Consider the following 16,851-nt stretch of genomic DNA (forward strand, 5'->3'; position numbering starts at 1 on the left):
TCAATATTACAAGGGTTAACAATGGAATCCAGAACATTAAAAAGAACTTTAGGCCTATTAATGTTGCTAGACACAAGGTTGGAGAAATACGTAGTTTTTGCAGCTTTCACTGTTTTTTGATACTCTTGTAGACAGTCTCGTAATATACCATATGACACCTGTAATTTTTCCTTCTTCCATTTTCTCTCAGCACGTCAGGACCGCCTTAGAGAATGGATAGACTCATTAATCCAAGGTTCAAGGAGATTTTTTGAACTTCTCGTTCGAAAAGGAGCAATGGAATCAAGTATGGCAGTGCATTTGGAGTTAAAGGCGCCATATGTAAGAATGTGGCCAAAAACGGTACGACACTCAAATTCAAAACACTGCGGCGAGTCGTATCCGCCTCCGCCTCCACCCCCTCCACCCCCTCCCCTCCAGACTCGAGTTTGCCAGAGCTGTTGGCGTATCCTCCGTCAGCAAGCTGGACGGCGGTCGGGGAAGAGACGCACACAATGATTTAAGTGGATAAACGGTCCGTGTACGTTGCGGCCATCCAACTTTCGTGTCGTTTTTCGCTTCAAAATAAAAGAACGAAAAACGGAAAATGACTCGTATCCCGTTATTCGTTTTAAAAACGGAAAACGACTCGTTAACTTATATTAGATATTGTTTTTATGAATGGGATTCGGGGATGAAATAACAGTGCCATTTTTCATTCCAGATTTTGCCGTACGTCTTTTTAACCCGGAAGGCGCTGTGTAATGCCGCGAAATTACCTGAAAGCCTACTTTGAGACATTTAGGGGGAGCTCTGAAACACTATTCATAAACGCTCTGACAGCTTCTGACGCTCGCGTTTTGAAGTAAACCCACTGTTTTAAGCACGCACCAAAAGCGTTATGACGCGGACATAAAAGCGGAGCCTCCGCCTCAGCGCCGTCGCCACTCAGCTGTTGATCCTCGGTGACTGCCGGGTCGACTGCGCTCTGACCGACCGGGAGCCGCTCCATGAGTCGGTGTCCAGCTCACAACAACAGCGATTAATTAACATAGTGTAGAGTTATGATTAGCGTAATGCGTAAGTCTTTCCTGCTTCCTAGTGTTGCGCAGCCAGGTTTTCAACCTGAGCAAGGCTGGGAAAGAGCACTCGGATGCCGCGGGGAGGCATTCGAGCCCCGCACCCCTAGTTCCGACGTCAATGCTGCTAACGTTTGTTTCTGTGATCGACATGAATAACGTTGTTACTCGACAGTTCAAAGTATTCGAAATGTCCATCCCCGTCAAGCTATAATACTAACTTAGTTAGCCAAGCTCACCTTACCTGTCTAGGAGAAGTGTAGCCAATCCTGCATCCGATTTCAAATTCCTCTCAGCTTTCAACTGTCTCCACCGTTCAAATGCATCCCCTATATAGACCCTCGCTTTGCCTCGGTTTTTATCTTGGCGTTTTTGTGAATCATAACGAGCTCTTTTGGGTTTCGTTGCCTCCGCCATTGTAGGTCAGTCGAAACTGGCGACCCGTGGTTGCTCGGCAGCTGAGACTCTACTGGCTGCAATGATTTGTAGACGCCAGTGGGTGGCGCCACTTGCAAAAACATGTTTTCAAAACATAAACATGATCTGCGGTCCGCAAAAGATTTTTTTAAATACGAATATTTTGGCTGAACTGTTGTTGGTGAGTTCAGTATGTTATATGATCATTATTCCTGAGTCTCTATGACATATTAGGATGATTTTACGGCCAGTTGCTTTAGATTTCTTACATATTGTAGCCTACCTTTAAACAGAGCTACACGTTTCTCAGGACAGAGGAGTGTGTATTTATTCAAAGATGAATTAACAAACTCCTCAAAGGTGGTGTAGAACTTCAGAGAAGTATCTGAGTTTAAAACCCTGAACTGATGAATTGGAAGACGAGTAGTAGGGGCAACAGAGAAGGGAATTTTGGCAGAGAACAATACAGGCAAATGATCTGAGATACAGGCACCATTACAGATTTCATTTAAACTGACAGACACTCCATAGGTCAACACCAAATCAAGTGTGTGCCCTTTTTCATGTGTCGGACCAGAGACCCACTGTGTAAGTTCAAAGGAGTCAATAAGAGAGAGAAACTCCTTCACCATTGGTTTGTCACTACAACAAACATGAATATTCAGATCAACTAAAATCAGACACTTATCATATATCGAGAGAGTGTTAGACAGGAAATTTTCAAAGTCCTGAATAAAGTTCTTGTTGTATTTAGGAGGACGATAGATTAGAGCAAGTAACACTGGAGTAGACGAGGTTAACTCAATGAGCTGCAGCTCAAAGCTCGATTGAGTGATGCGTGGAATCCGTTGGCATTGAAAGCTTGATTTATATACACACGCTGTCCCACCCCCTTTACTGCTTGTACGTGGGGAACTAAAAAAGTTGCAGTCAGGAGGAAGAAGCTCAGAAAAACACACAGTCACCATCTTTCACCCAGGTCTCAGTAATAAACATCATGTGTAGTTCACGGGAGGAGAAAAAATCCTTTAGCAGGAAGGTCTTATTTGTTAGTGATCTAGCGTTAATTAAGGCCATGTTTAGAGTGACGTGGGAGTGCAGGTCAGGGATATTGCTATCAGTTGTCCTGGACACTCTTTGCAAAGAGCGAAGGTTCTGGTAAATGACACCTTTAGAGGTGTTGACAGACTTAGGTGGTATTGTTACTGATTTTAAATTTGTAATAAATCTGGAAGGTAATGGATGTAGTCTATCAGTAATTCTTACAGGAATAACGGAGCTAGATACAGAAGAATGCCGTGGTGGCTGTAGTGGTGCCAGGGGCCTGCAGGGGGAGCTAGAGGAGAAAGGAGTGTTGGGAAAACCAGTTACAGTGACCGCAGAGGAAGGTGTTGGGGAGGGAGTGTGTCGTGTAAACAGTCAATCGGCAGGTGTTGCAGACTGGACAGCTAGCAGAGTGAGGTCAATGTTCAGAGACAGAAGACGGGATCCTTTGTGATTTAAATGAAGACGGTCTCTTTCTCCGATCTGTGGAGGAAAGTGGTGAAATTGTCCACGTATGGAATGCCAGCACTGATACAGTAGCCCTTAGCCAGACATGAAGCTGCCAGAGTCGGCTAAACTTTTCGTTGCCACATGATGGAGGGCGGAGGGGCCCGGAGAGGATGCACCGCTTTTTCAGCTGAAAGATGTTATCAATGAGGCGAGTGCAATCGGCCCTGAGCTTTATGGACTGTTGCTGTTTGAGGTCATTATAACCACCCAGATGAGCCACAGCAGTACGAAGGGAGGGATGATTTTGCAGCAGCTGAGGAATATTGTCATTTAATTGATTTGTGCAAGAACCGGGATGACATGAGAGACGGTAGGACTTGTTGGATGGACAGCAGCGGGCTGATGAGAAGCCAGAGCCGGGGATAGGGGTTGAGGGGTATCGACAGCGACCGAGGGCTGAGGGCGGCGAGCATCACCGGAGTGAATCGCCCTGCGAGCCGCTTCCTTCACGATCCTGCACCGGGAGGAGGTGGAGGTGGTCGAGGATCTGGAGAGGGAGGAAGACTTCGCCTGCTGATTCACAGAGGACCAGGCAGCTGCCCGGTTTGCACTCGCCATGGATGGAGTGACAGCAGTCTCAGCAGGCGCCGGGTGAGCGTCAGCGGTGGACCGGACAGCTGACAGATTGGCACTCGCCTCTGGAGGAGTGACAGCGGCCACCGAGCATTGCGTGACAACGGCAGACAGAGGCCCGAAGCGATTTGAGAGCTCCAGGCATGACTTTGATCCAGGAGCCGAGGATTTTGTTTTGGCACCTCGGATAACGTCGGTCCAGAGTGGCAATGGTGCTTGATGGCTAAGGGTGGAACAGTGGACCGGCGGGATATTCGGTTTAGCCCGGGCCGTGATCCACTTGGAGATAGCCTTAGCAGCCATCTGTGAAGAGAGCAGCCGAATGGCCGTGGACAGGTGGAGGGCTCCCAGGGGATGGTGTCGTGGAGTGCCGTAGAGAGCGAGGTGATCTTATGGGACTGCTCATGGGCCAGATCCATGAACTGCGACAGTAGGAGCTCATTGTCTTCGAACTTTGCAGCCAGCCAGCGATTTTCCTCCGTTAGGCGAGTGATCCTTTCTTTGGCTTTGGTGAGCGGAAGGTTGTCCTCAGATGACATCACGTGTCAACACCAGGTGAGTGTGCAATAATAAAGTTTGTAGAGTTGTATCGAATAGTAGACTATTCAGGGTCACCCTGGTAATCAACATATCATTAAGTAACTACATTATTTTCTGGAGTTTCTGGAGCAAAAACAAGAAAATGTCCCATGTGGAAGCAGGATCTCACAAGTTTAGACTGTTCAGTTTAAGCTAGAGTTAGCCACTTATATTAGCGAAAAGCAGTTGTTGAAGTTTGCATTTGAGCAACCTCAGCAAACCTTACCAGAGATAAAGTGTCTTCTTCTCCTATAGTCAGATCTGTATTAGAAAGATATCAGGTGCATTTCCAAACACCTGTTATTCTCATTTTCATTTTCTACTAAATGTTTTTTGAAAAGAAATCTCAAATATCAGGGCTCTCAAGTTTTTAACTTAGTTCAGAGTGAGATTTTGGCTGACTGTGCAATGCCTTCGCATGGCGGCGAATTTCGAGAGACTGGACGCAGCCTCCTGCAAGCTCTCGCAAATCTTTTAAACTGACCGTCGATCTAAAATAAAGACAGATTCAGCAACTGCATAGCTTATTTCTTGTATAAAATGTTTTCAGAAACACATTTCGGTGAACTATTTTTGTAAAATAAGAGAACTTTTTTATAATGATCCCGGTAATTCTGGTCCGGTAGTCTGCGTGAGAAATACTAGATGTGGCGTGTGAGCTTGTGAACAGGTTGAAATGCATGTGTCTCATGCCCAATGCGTGAGACTTAAGAGCCCTGAAATATTGTTCTAATATTGTGCTCTGCTGAAGCTGACAAACAATCTCCTCATCTCGCCACACAGATCTGATGTCACCTGCACACTTGTCCTAATTCCAACCAGTTGTTGACATTGTTTTTCACCTTTTGTGGTTTATTTTCATGAAATTCTGTTTAAAAATACACTTAGATAGAAACATATAGTCTTTTCTTTTTCTTTTTTCCTTATAATATGGCACTGTAATAGCCAATTTACTAGCTCTAGTCTGTGTCACGCTGGTGAGGTAATGTCTCGTCTTGGGTTTTGGTCTTGTCATTTCCTGTTTTATTTTGAAAATAACTCCCTTCTCGTTTCAGGTCACTTGCCCTTCCTCATGTGTTCCCTGGTCTGATGTCATTCCTGATTCCCTGATTGTCTCCACCTGTGCTCCCTCTCCTCATGTGTATTTAAGTCTGCGTCTCCCCTTGTCTTGTGCCAGTTCGTCCTTCGTCCTTCGTCCTGTCAAGATTCCCTGTGATATATTGCCTTGTCGAGTTAAGTTTGTGTTTTTGCGTTCTTTGTTCATTTTGTTTATAGTTTAACTTTATAGCCTGTTTTTCCTCCCGTTGGAGCGGTCTTTTGTTTGTTCGTTTTTTTATTTTAGAAATAAAGCCTATTTTTACTGCCACTGCCCTGCATCTGAGTCCTCCCTCCTTGCCCAAAGCCTGACAGTCTGCAATAAAAATCCCAACCTTTATATCTAAAAGTAGCCATCAAGTGCATATTTGAGAAATCCTTGTAGTAGTAGTTTGCATCTTAAAATGAGTCATCCAAGATTTGGACCAACTCATGAAAATAATGTTTATGATCTCGCTCGCTAAACTCATCAACTCTGCCAGGAACACTTCAGTAAATCAACTGTCCCTGGAAGAAAATGAGATGCTGCTTTTATCCACTCTTATCTGAAATAAGTAATTTCCAGCTTAAAAAATCTCACGAAAAAGAGGATGGCCCCTAATGCTTATTAGTCACTGCAATGCCTCAAACCTATCTGTTATTTCTACAAATGAGGATTCGCTCTTTGTGTATTATTTGCAAAACAAATTTGGTAAAAATAACACAAATATTTCTAATATACTGTATGTATATATACCTCACAAAAATAAAAGATAAAATAAAAAAGACATGTGTGCAACATGAGATGTTCTATCAGCACCATCAGCTTCAACATCACAAACTATAGGATTTCAATTGGCATCTGGGTCACACACAAACATACAGTAGGTATGTGAGCACATGTAGAACGCTGTTTACAGAGTGTGTTTCCATTTATAAACTCTGCTGGAGGGCTCAGCATTACATAAAACATGACATGTACATTATTTATCAGACAGGTACACTCACCCGCTCCGCCGACTGTGCTGTGCCGAAGAAGATGGGGATGAAGGCGAGCCATATGATGCAGGTTGTGTACATAGTAAATCCAATGGGTTTGGCCTCGTTGAAGGTCTCTGGCACACCACGCGTCTTGATGGCGTAAACAGTACATGTGACCATCAAGAGGATGCTGTATCCCAGCGAGCAGATGAGCGACAGGTCTGAGATGTCACACTTGAGGATGCCGCGAGCGTTCCAGGGATCCTGCGTGCGCTGCTCACCATAGTCCACAAAGGTGTGCGGTGGGTCGGCGGCAAACCACACAAGGACACCTAGCAGCTGAACTGAGATGAGTGAGAAGGTAATGACCAGCTGGGAGGCTGGTGAGATGAAGCGCGGCGCCGTCACCACCTTCTTGCCCTGCTCAAAGATGCGGTGGATGCGGTTGGTCTTGGTGAGCAGTGCAGCGTTGCTGAAGCACATGCCGAGGCCCAGGAAGATTCGGCGAAAGGAGCAGACGACCACGTCCGGTGCAGCGATCATGGGGAAGGTGATGATGTAACACAGGAAGATGCCCGTCAGCAGCACATAGCTCATTTCCCGCCCTGAGGCACGAACAATGGGAGTGTCGTGGTAGCGGATGAAAGTAACAATGACAAAGGTGGTGGCAATGATGCCCAGGATGGAGATGAAGATGGGCAACAGTGCCCAGGGCGAGTGCCACTCCAGCTTGACGATAGGGATGGCCTGGCAGCCTGTGCGGTTCTGGTTGGGTCTCTTCTCGTAGGGGCAGAGCTCGCAGGTGAACTCGCTGGACTGGAAGTGGTATCCCTCGCAGCACTCGCAGTGCCAGCAGCACGGGACGCCCTTCACCACCTTCTTCCTCTCACCGGTCCGGCAGGGTAGGCTGCACACCGAGGCTGGCAGGGAGGAGTTACCGGTGGTCCACTGCAGGGTTTCCATCTGAGAGACAGGAGGAGAAGGAACCAGGCTGGTAAACATTTATCTTCCAACAGAGAAGCTGAGCAAACCGTTCAAGATGTTCTTGTGTTTCAAACACGTGGGCCAGATGTGGCCATCGCACAGACTTCAGGGTCTGGCACAATATTATTCCCAGTGCACCTCCTCTTTTTGCATTTTGTATCCGTTTTTCATAATGTGTAAATACTGCATGAGTTAAAGTTAAAGAAAGCCGGTTCAGCCAATAGCATCTTATCTTTTGGACAATCTCAACTCAAGATCCGCTTACTAGCTTGTTACCAAGCTTGAGTCAAGATTGTTTTTTTGAACTGCTGTTTCCAAGGTCAAGAGTAAACTCGTTTCGCAACCAGCTTCATAGCAAATTTAACTATTTCTTTGATCTGTAAAGAATAAAGATTTCATCAGATTCTCACCTCAATCAAAATGTAAGTCCGACTTCTAACCATGTTGGGCTCAATTCTATCTTCCACAGAATTACAATAACTACCATCTCCATTATCAGGCTTTAAATGTGATAAAGTCTAACCTGACCCGCCAGAACCATCTGAGAAGCAGTCATTGGAAACTGTTTGGAAAATGGCATGCACTTTAAAACAATGATTTGATCGGATGAACCATTGCTTCAATGATGACTGGTTTGCTCTCGTCAACTTGACAGTTGATTTCAAGAGAAAATATCTTGAGATTATTGGTTCTTACGTTTAGATGCAGCTGATTGGTCCAGTGTCCAATGACCTTGTATTCTGCCGCCGACCTGTTGTTGATCTGATACTGAAAGATGTCGTAGCGTCCGGGCGCATCACCGTTCTCGTTAAAGGTGACAGGAGTCCCTGCACTTCCTGTAGATATACAAAGAAAAGAACAGATTCCGAGCTCAGATTTTGTTGACAAACATTTATTTAGGTGTCTCTATTTGTTGGTGGAACAAAGGTTGCTTAATAATAATACATTTTCAAATGAAGTCCAAAAAGGCAAGCAACAGAAGAGAAGAGTCTGAAAACAAAGGCAGGCAGTTGGAGAAAATCCAATAAATGATGGGAGCACTTGGATACACGAGAACAGGGAAAGCAGGTAAACAGACTGGAACATGAACCGAATAACCCAGACACCAGGGATTAATTGAGAAACAAGACGCAGTTATCCTCCCCCACTGAAACCCCCTTAATTGAAATCTTGCTTTTTCTTCCATAAATTGGTGATGTCACATTCACATGATAGCTGCCCAGCGACTAGATTGGCACACCCTTTCCATGTCAAGTTTCTGCTGTGAAAAATTAAATGTCCATTGTATTCACTTCTCAAATTAATATTAAAACAAATTCCTCAGCAGTACAACTCTTGTTATCTGGTTATGAAAAAAAACAACAACAATAATAATAATAATAATAATTAATTTAATTTATATAGCGCTTTTCAATAACCCAAAGACGCTTACAAGGACACAAAAGAAACAGGGTAGAGACATACAGGGGGAGACGAGGGAGAGACAGTACACAGTGAGACATTAATGAGCGAGGTGATGGAGAGACCGGCTATGGGTAGGGGAGGTCGTAGGCTTGGGAGAAAAGGTATGTTTTTAACCGGGACTTGAATGTGGGGAGTGAGGGTGAGTCGCGGACAGATGGGGGACCAGCTAAACAATCAGATCAGACTGGGCTTTTTTGGAGGGAGGGACAGGAGCTCACAGAGTGTTCACAAATATTCACCAGAAAAGGGGTACTATAGGCCTTAAAGTTGCTATATGAAAGACTGGTATGTCATGATATGAAAGACTGGATGAAGTAGGCCCAGGGAAATTATGGCATCTAAGACTGATGGCATCATCTTGCTCATTGAGTGCTGGGAAATGCCCGATCTATCTCTGGCATTTACGATAGATTGGTACGCTGCCAAAAATCCAGGGATGGATCAGACTGTGATGTGTACAGGAATGGCTTTCATTTGTTTCGTTTCTCTGCTCCAACATAGGTCCCAAATCATGGCATTAATCAAGCAATATCTGTTTCAGAAAGAAGTACCTACCCAGAAGCCACTCTGTTCTCTCACCAAACTGATCAGAGTACTCTCAGAAAATGCATCGTTTACTAAATCTTCCAGTAATGCAAGATGAGCCATGTTACATTTTCAAACCTGTCACGGGTGTCTTTTATAGATTTTGACACCAATTAGGCCACATGTCTGTTTCTAACTACACACAAATACTAAGTGAGTAATTATTAATCAAAGAAAATACAAAACATATGTGGATGTTATGATTGTTTATGCAGTTCCCCTGTTCTAACACTAGATGCTTTGCGTAAGCATGGTCAGAGCTGTGCTTATATTTACACACATTTCTACATACAAGTACAAGTTGATAAATTACACACTTGTGTAGGAATGATCCTATGCATCCATTGTGCACACAACTCTGCATACGCACACACTGAAGGACTTACCTCCCGAGATTAGGTCTACTAAATTAGTCAATACCTAATCTCTTTTTAAAACTCTTTTTAAAAAAATGTTTCTATCTGCAATTTACTTATCCATATTTTATTTCATAATTATTGCTTTATTGTATTTATTTCTTGTTTCTAAGCACTTTGCAACATTAAAGCTTGAGTAGGTGATTCTATTCAGGAACACTTTCCATTATATTACTTGAAATAAATAAATAAATAATAAATGAAATCGCTCTCTATCTAAATTGATATTAATATCAATATATCTGTTCATATATATATATAAATCTTAGACTAGTGACTTCACTCCTGTGTCAAGAGCTGCCACATAATTGTTGTAACATGTAATGTTACGTGTTACAATGTGTAGAACTGGGCCAATTTTGTGCTAAAAGTGCATATTATCTAATGTGAATATGCACAGAGACACTATCTGCTTGGCAGCACATTTAGAGGTGCATTTTACCTTGTGGGGGTGCTTTGCAAATTACACTGTTTGAGAATTACATCATTTTGTCTTATTTTTGCAGGTTTAGCAATCACAAAAGCCACTGGTGAATTCTCCCCAGAGCACTTTGCTGCAGATATACTGTACTTTGCAATTTAAATGTACATGATAAATCTCACCCTTTTTTTCTAATATTCATAAGAGTGTTGGGGTTGTAGCAGGAGCAGATTTGGTTATCAACAGTTAACTATCAATATCAATATGATTATCGGTATTAATAATTATATTTAATATATTATCATGATATAATCATGAATAAACGGGGCACCACCCTGGGATCAGGGAAAAGATAACCTAAAACTGTATTCAGTCTCAATATGAAGGTTTTATACTCACATGCCAATCATCGTGATCATTGGCATAGGAGTACAAAACCAATCGAACAATTAAAAAGGCGTGAAATTCAAGCACTAGCCTTCACAACCTGCTGTTATCCAGTGACATATACACAACAAGCACAAGAGACCGCTAGTTATAATATAATAAGATTTATTAAAATCAGTAATAATGATCACAATCAATAACACTGCAATTAACAAAGCCTTATTACCTAACTACCTAACACACAAAGCTAAGCTTAAACAAAGGGAGATACACACGTGGAGTGTGTGTGTGCGTATGTGTGTGTGTGCGTGCGTGCGTGTGCGTGTGTGTGTGTGCGTGCGTGCGTGTCGAGAGAGAGAGAGAGAGGGAGAGATGGCTATGGGCGGCCACCGGATGGAGCTATTCCTCGCAGCGTTCAGGGGCGGAGCCCCTGAGGTTCGATGGGGTAGCGAGAGAGAGAGAGAGGTGGAGCTATTCCTCGCAGCGGTCAGGGGCGGAGCCACTGAGGTCTGACGGAGTAGCGAGAGAGAGAGAGAGAGAGAGATAGCCGTATGTAGCCACCAGATGTAGCTATGTCCCTAGCGCCCGCCGGGAACAGCTGGCTTAGGACACGTGTGTGCGGCGTGTATGTGTGGGTGTTAGCGGGTCACAAACAAAGAGAGAGAGGATGCGCGAGCGATATTCGGAGGGACAGAAAGCGTGCCGTTATCACACGGGCTCGCGTGAATGAACTGGCGTTTATTCCGCGAGACCGGTCTTTTAACTGATAGTAGAGGCTTTCTGAGCTCGCGAATATGGCGGAGGTTAGTCGGAAACACTGTTACAGAAATCAACCCAGCGGCGATCACGATCAGCATTCAAATACAGCAGCACATGAACCAACGGACTCGGCGGTCCGCGATCAGAACTTAAAACACATTAACAAGAATTACAAGCATATCCTACACTATCACTTGTGTCTCTGCCCAGACTGATAGCCTCTTACTGGTATCGTTGCATAAGACGATGACGGCGTTCCGTAACGGCGGTAGTTCGTGAGTCCCCGGCGTCAGCGGGGGACGTGATGAGTCGGCTTCGTCCAGACGAGAGCGGAGCGGGTTTCCTCTCGTTGATCAAACTCAAATAAAGAAAACAGTCCGTGTTTCTTTCTTCCACGGACGGCGATATAATCGCGGCTTGGCGATTTAGTCAGCTTACTTCAGACAGCGTCTGGTAGCTGGAAGGCAGGAACCGGCTTGGTTCCTCTTGTTGCAGCGGTGCGCTGCAGGAGGGGGTCGCCTCCCGTTGCAACGTGGTGTTGCGCCGGTAGCGCTGGAACCAGCGCCCGGGTAGGAGTGGGAGCCAGAGAGTAAGAGTGAAGAAGAGCGAAGAGAGTGTTCTCCGGGCGGCTTCGGTTTATAAAGCTCAGGCCGCTCCAGGGGACCCCCCGGGGTTCCCTGAAGACTGTCAGCCAATGGGGCACTCGTTGGGTGGCGTCGCATCTCTCACCTGGGTGAGATGTGAAACTAAAATGGCGGTGTAGTTTTTAATCCCCTTTGTCCCTTTGTCCTGGCCGCATGTGTAGGCTTCTGTAGGCCGCATTGTGTAGTCCTAACGGTTAGGTCCCAACAAGAGAAACCAAGAAATTCAGACTTTTTTCAAATAAAAAGATGAAAATTATCAGCTTTTGCTGAGGTTTAGAATGGTAACAGTTGTCATTTAACATGTTTAGCCTAAATTTACATTCTTTGAAAATTTAAATGTAAATGTCTTAGCATTTTTACACTAATTTGAAAAGAAAAAAAATTCAAGATACAAATTTTTTTTTTTGAAAAACCTGTTATGTCGTGTCTGAGTCTGGAAGCTCAAAATAGATTTGATTTCTCCACAGAAAGGGTTTATGTGACCAGGACCAAATCATGAAGCATAATGTCATCCCAAAAAATATCCAGCAGGCACCGTTGATACTTGTAATCGATCGACATTAGTTTGAAAGTTTTCTGAGCAAAATGGGGGGTGTCCATGTACGAGAATCAGTAGATTTCAATTCCATGAGACTGTGTCATAGTCTCTTTGGGCACCAAATTTTAAAATCCCAAATTTTGGAAACTTTGGAAACTCGGATGTTCTCTTAATCCTCCTAAATGTGATGTTTTCAAATTCATTTTTACTTCCAGCTGCTGTATTCACTGTATTGTGTTTTTATTGTACAGTTATGTTTCCCTTGCTGAAGGGCAAATTCAACACCAGGGACAGCAGAGTCTTGAACTGGAAGCGGATTCATTTGGAGAGGAAGAACAGCTGATTGAAGCTAAAGAGCAGAACAACAGCAGAAAACAGAAACATAATGAATGTATGGGTGCCAGTTTGATTCTATACTGCCCTGTTTCCTTCTTTTAACATGAATACATCACATCAGTGTGGCGAAGAATCAACAAAACTTGCCTCAGGATGTAGAGTCCCCCCACCACCACCATCTCATCCTCCCCACCCCCAACTTCACTTGCCTTCATTTCACTCCAGAGAATCTTTGTGTTTGTATGAAATAAACATCCTCGCTCCACATCATTTCAAACATGGAAATCATAATAACTCTGTGGTGACATTTGCTTCAACTTTGCAATTAAACACTGTCCCCAAAGGTTTGCAGTTTGGAACGGGGGATGGAGTGCAGACCTGAATCAGATGGCCGCAGATTACGGGATGGGGTATGTTGGTGGATGAGTTTGGATGAGTACCGGGGGGCAAAGGCGTGGAGGCATTTGTAGGTCAAGAGGAGGATTTTGTGTGTGACGTGGGACTTGACCGGTAGCCATTGGAGGTGGATGAGTGTTGGGGTGATGTGCTGCCAGGGCTTGGTGTGGGTTAGAACCCTAGTAGCTGAGTTCTGGATGTATTGGAGCCTGTCCATGGTTTTAATGGAAACCCCAAACAGGACTCCATTACAATAGACTATATCATAACTCCATTATAATAGTCTGGTGGTGACGAGAGTGTGGATGAGGGTCTCAGCAACAGAGTCTGAGGAGGAAGGTCAAAGTTGTAAGATATTCCGAGGTGAAAGAAGGCGGATTTGGTGACTGATTTAATGTGTGACTGGAAGGAAAGGGTAGAGTCAAGGATGACACCATGGTTGCGGACTTCAGGTGATGGGGAGATGGTGCAGCCATCCACCTGGAGAAGAAGATCTCCAACCATACGGAGCAGTGCCTTGGGTGCCACAACCATGAGCTTAGTTTTCTTGCTGTTGAGTTGAAGTTGTCATGATCTGTGTTTTCATTGGTTAATTTACTGTTTTAATTTGTAGTCCCCTTTGTGGTTTCCTGTATCTTACTTCCTGGTCCTTGTAGTTTCTGCTGTCTTGACTCCCCCACCCTCTCAAATTGATTACCCTACCTGCCCTAATGTGTTCCACCTGTGTGTGTGTTTCCTCTGTCTCCATGTCGGGTCATTGTCTGTGTTCATGGCTGTTCGTTCCCTGCATGCTGCACTACCTTGTTCTACCTCATGTTCCTGGAGTTACTTGTGTTCCTGTGTCCAGCCTCCCGTGTCCTTTTTGTGATTTTTGGTGTTTCCTTTTGAATGTTGTTTTTTACCCTTGTGGCCTCCCTAAGTTCATACTAAGTTTTGCCTTTTACTTTTTGTCCTGTTGCCTGCATTTGAGTCCCCCTTTTCCCTACCACACGTGACAGAAGTAATATGGCATCCAGGTTTTTATTTCATAAAGGCAGTTGACAGAATTTATTCAGCAAAAGTGTTCCCAAAAGCATCCCATTTAGCACATCAACTCGTTTTTAACAAAGTAAAAAAAAAAAAAAACACCTCAAGCAAGTCTAAGGAGTTATTTTTTGGAAATCGAGGCAGTTTTATTGAACTTTGCCATTTACATGCAGCTTTTCTAATGCCATACTTCAAAATGTGCATAAACTATGTAAGCATGGTCATCTCATTTTATGTATGTAAGTAGCCGTTACTTACATACATAAACTCAAATGAGATGATCATGCTACTATATCAGATGTTGTCTTTGCTGATGCTTCCAAGTGACCAAAATATAATCAATGCAAATTAGTTCATTTTTAGTTTTGGTAGGTTTTCTGTGGGTTTGTTCTGAATCTAGTCCTACTCCAACTTGAGTCTCACGTCAGCTCTTGAATATTAATAACCTCAGTGGTGTAGTGGAGGGTATACGCAGGTATACGGGTTATTACAGTATACCCCATTATCAGAAAGCTATTGGAATATATAGGAGAATATACCCACCTACCCATACCCATCTACCTAGCATCACCTCATCAACTACCATTACACCACTGAATAACCAAGAGTCACCAAGACCTTCATTCCATGAGGCCATGGAAATCAGGTGGATTTGTCACAGGAGAACTATAAATATCTATCGTAGATTTCATGGAAATGAGTCGTATATTATATCAACATATCTTACTTCGATATGTTGGTCTGATGGAGGCACATAACCTTCTGTGGACAACACTAAACCTTTGAAGTTGTGAGAGCAGCATAGCACCACACAATGGTTTGTATATGTTCCAAAGAGTAATTTCTCATTTTTTTGCATGTTCGTAATTCAGTAATATCACAGAAATGGATTTTGTGGCATATAAAGCCTACGCAGTACAGGACATTACTTTTGGAAGGTATGGCTACAAACAATGTCTGAGCTGCTAAGTCTGTCGGAAGACCACCAAGACTAATTCTGTCAGCCTCTCTTATTGACAAATACTTGTTTTCCTTGAGATTTGAACCACAAATACTCATTCAAGGTGTAGAGTGAAATTCTGACTGGCACTGGACTTTATTTCCAGGCTGTCGATACCTTTCAGTGATGCCACAGCTGTAGTTTGTCATCAAGTCAGAGCAGAAACAGACGTGACGCTCCATTAATCCACCTGTTCGACCTGAGTGGATCCGACAATGGCATCGGCTCTTCTTCGCCTCCCTGGCAGGAAGTGTGTGTTGCTCTGATTTACAGGTGAGCGAGAGTTTTATTGAACCGGTCCTCTGGTATCGATTGCTTCCTGGAGACCTTGGCGGGCGGCGTGGGTGGTCAGAGTGCAGCCTTGTAGCTCGTCCATTCATCGGTGTGATCATACGTACAGCCTCTGACTGCAGCGGATTCAGGTTCCTTCACTCCTCATTTAGCTCTTTTGTTGTTCTGTTGATTTCAACCTCACCGAGCCGTCATCATTTTTGATTCTACAGCTGATTACCTTGACGTTTCTTTTGTGCACTATTCTATTCAGATGTATTCTATGTATCACATGTGATTCACAGTGAAAGCATTTGATTAATTCAAGCTCACAAATAGAATGTTTTAACACATTGTTGCCATAGCAGCATTCTGCAGATCAGTGGGTGTCTGCTGATGTTGATTTTGTGATAACTAATAGCCTGAAATCATGTTCAGATAACTGACAGCTTGCAAACAGATGGAAACCTGGAGGAATTTTTTGGTTTTAAATTAACTAAGTTTAAAGGCTTTACACACCATGGGTGTTTTTCATGCAATTAATTTACATGGCAACTGTTGTTTTTGTCATGAATACATTAATGCAAAATGCTAATATTCCACAGTGAAAAAATTACAAAACAAAGTTGTTTTTCTACAACGCCGTATTAGGGCCATTGTAGGTGAATAAATAAATAAATAAATGTTTATTAAAATTTACGAGAAAAAAGTTGCAGATTTACGTTTACATACAGGGGTCCGTTTCACAAAGCAGGTTTAGTGAAAACCTTGAGTTAGTTAATCCTGAGATGAGGGAAACTCTGGTTTTTCGGTTTCACAAAGCCAGTTCAGCATAAATCTGAGTCAGTTACCTGGGTAACATACTCCGTGAACCTAACCTGCTCGCTAGCAGGTTTGCTTCCACAAACCGTGAGTTTCTCCCTACATGTCTCCGCCTTTTTCCGGAATCTGAACCAACTCTGAAAAAATGTGCCGTCCTTTCATCGTCAACCTAATTGATATCGAAATAAAAGTGATTCTAGCAGCTTTCCATCGGGAGAGAATTTTGATTGCCTTTCCTTCCAATCACATTAGATATTATCTAAACAATATTCTCCTACATTTTCAACATTTCATATCGCGGACATAATCCACAACCAGATTCTTTGCGGAGGTAGTGTTTTTGCGAACGGGAGATTTATGAAATGTTTAAGTACATTTCTGTGTTGAAATATCTGCTTATATTTACTGTTTAATATGTGAAATATGATTAAAATCATATGCCTTAGTCAACGTATTTGCGCAATATTCTTCTGCTTTCAACTGACGCCACTTTCTTTCTGGGCATGGGGGGATTGCACCCAATGAAAATGATAATTCATTCAAAGAACTGCCTTGTGAATTACGGGA

The 16,851-nt window shown here is 43.5% G+C and overlaps 1 protein-coding gene across 1 annotated transcript in view; it reads right to left on the minus strand.

Annotated features, from left to right (window-relative positions):
• Positions 1-16,851, minus strand: part of grm8b (glutamate receptor, metabotropic 8b) — a 289,477-nt gene that overhangs the window by 50,039 nt on the left and 222,587 nt on the right. Inside the window, exons 7-8 of the mRNA XM_084018186.1 lie at positions 7,917-8,056; positions 6,264-7,199 (exon numbers count right to left, since the gene is read on the minus strand). Of these exons, the coding sequence (XP_083874312.1) occupies positions 6,264-7,199; positions 7,917-8,056 (1,076 nt within the window). The remainder of the gene's footprint in view (positions 1-6,263; positions 7,200-7,916; positions 8,057-16,851) is intronic.

This window comes from Eutrigla gurnardus (genome assembly GCF_963514095.1).
Source record: "Eutrigla gurnardus genome assembly, chromosome: 9".
Taxonomy (NCBI): domain Eukaryota; kingdom Metazoa; phylum Chordata; class Actinopteri; order Perciformes; family Triglidae; genus Eutrigla; species Eutrigla gurnardus.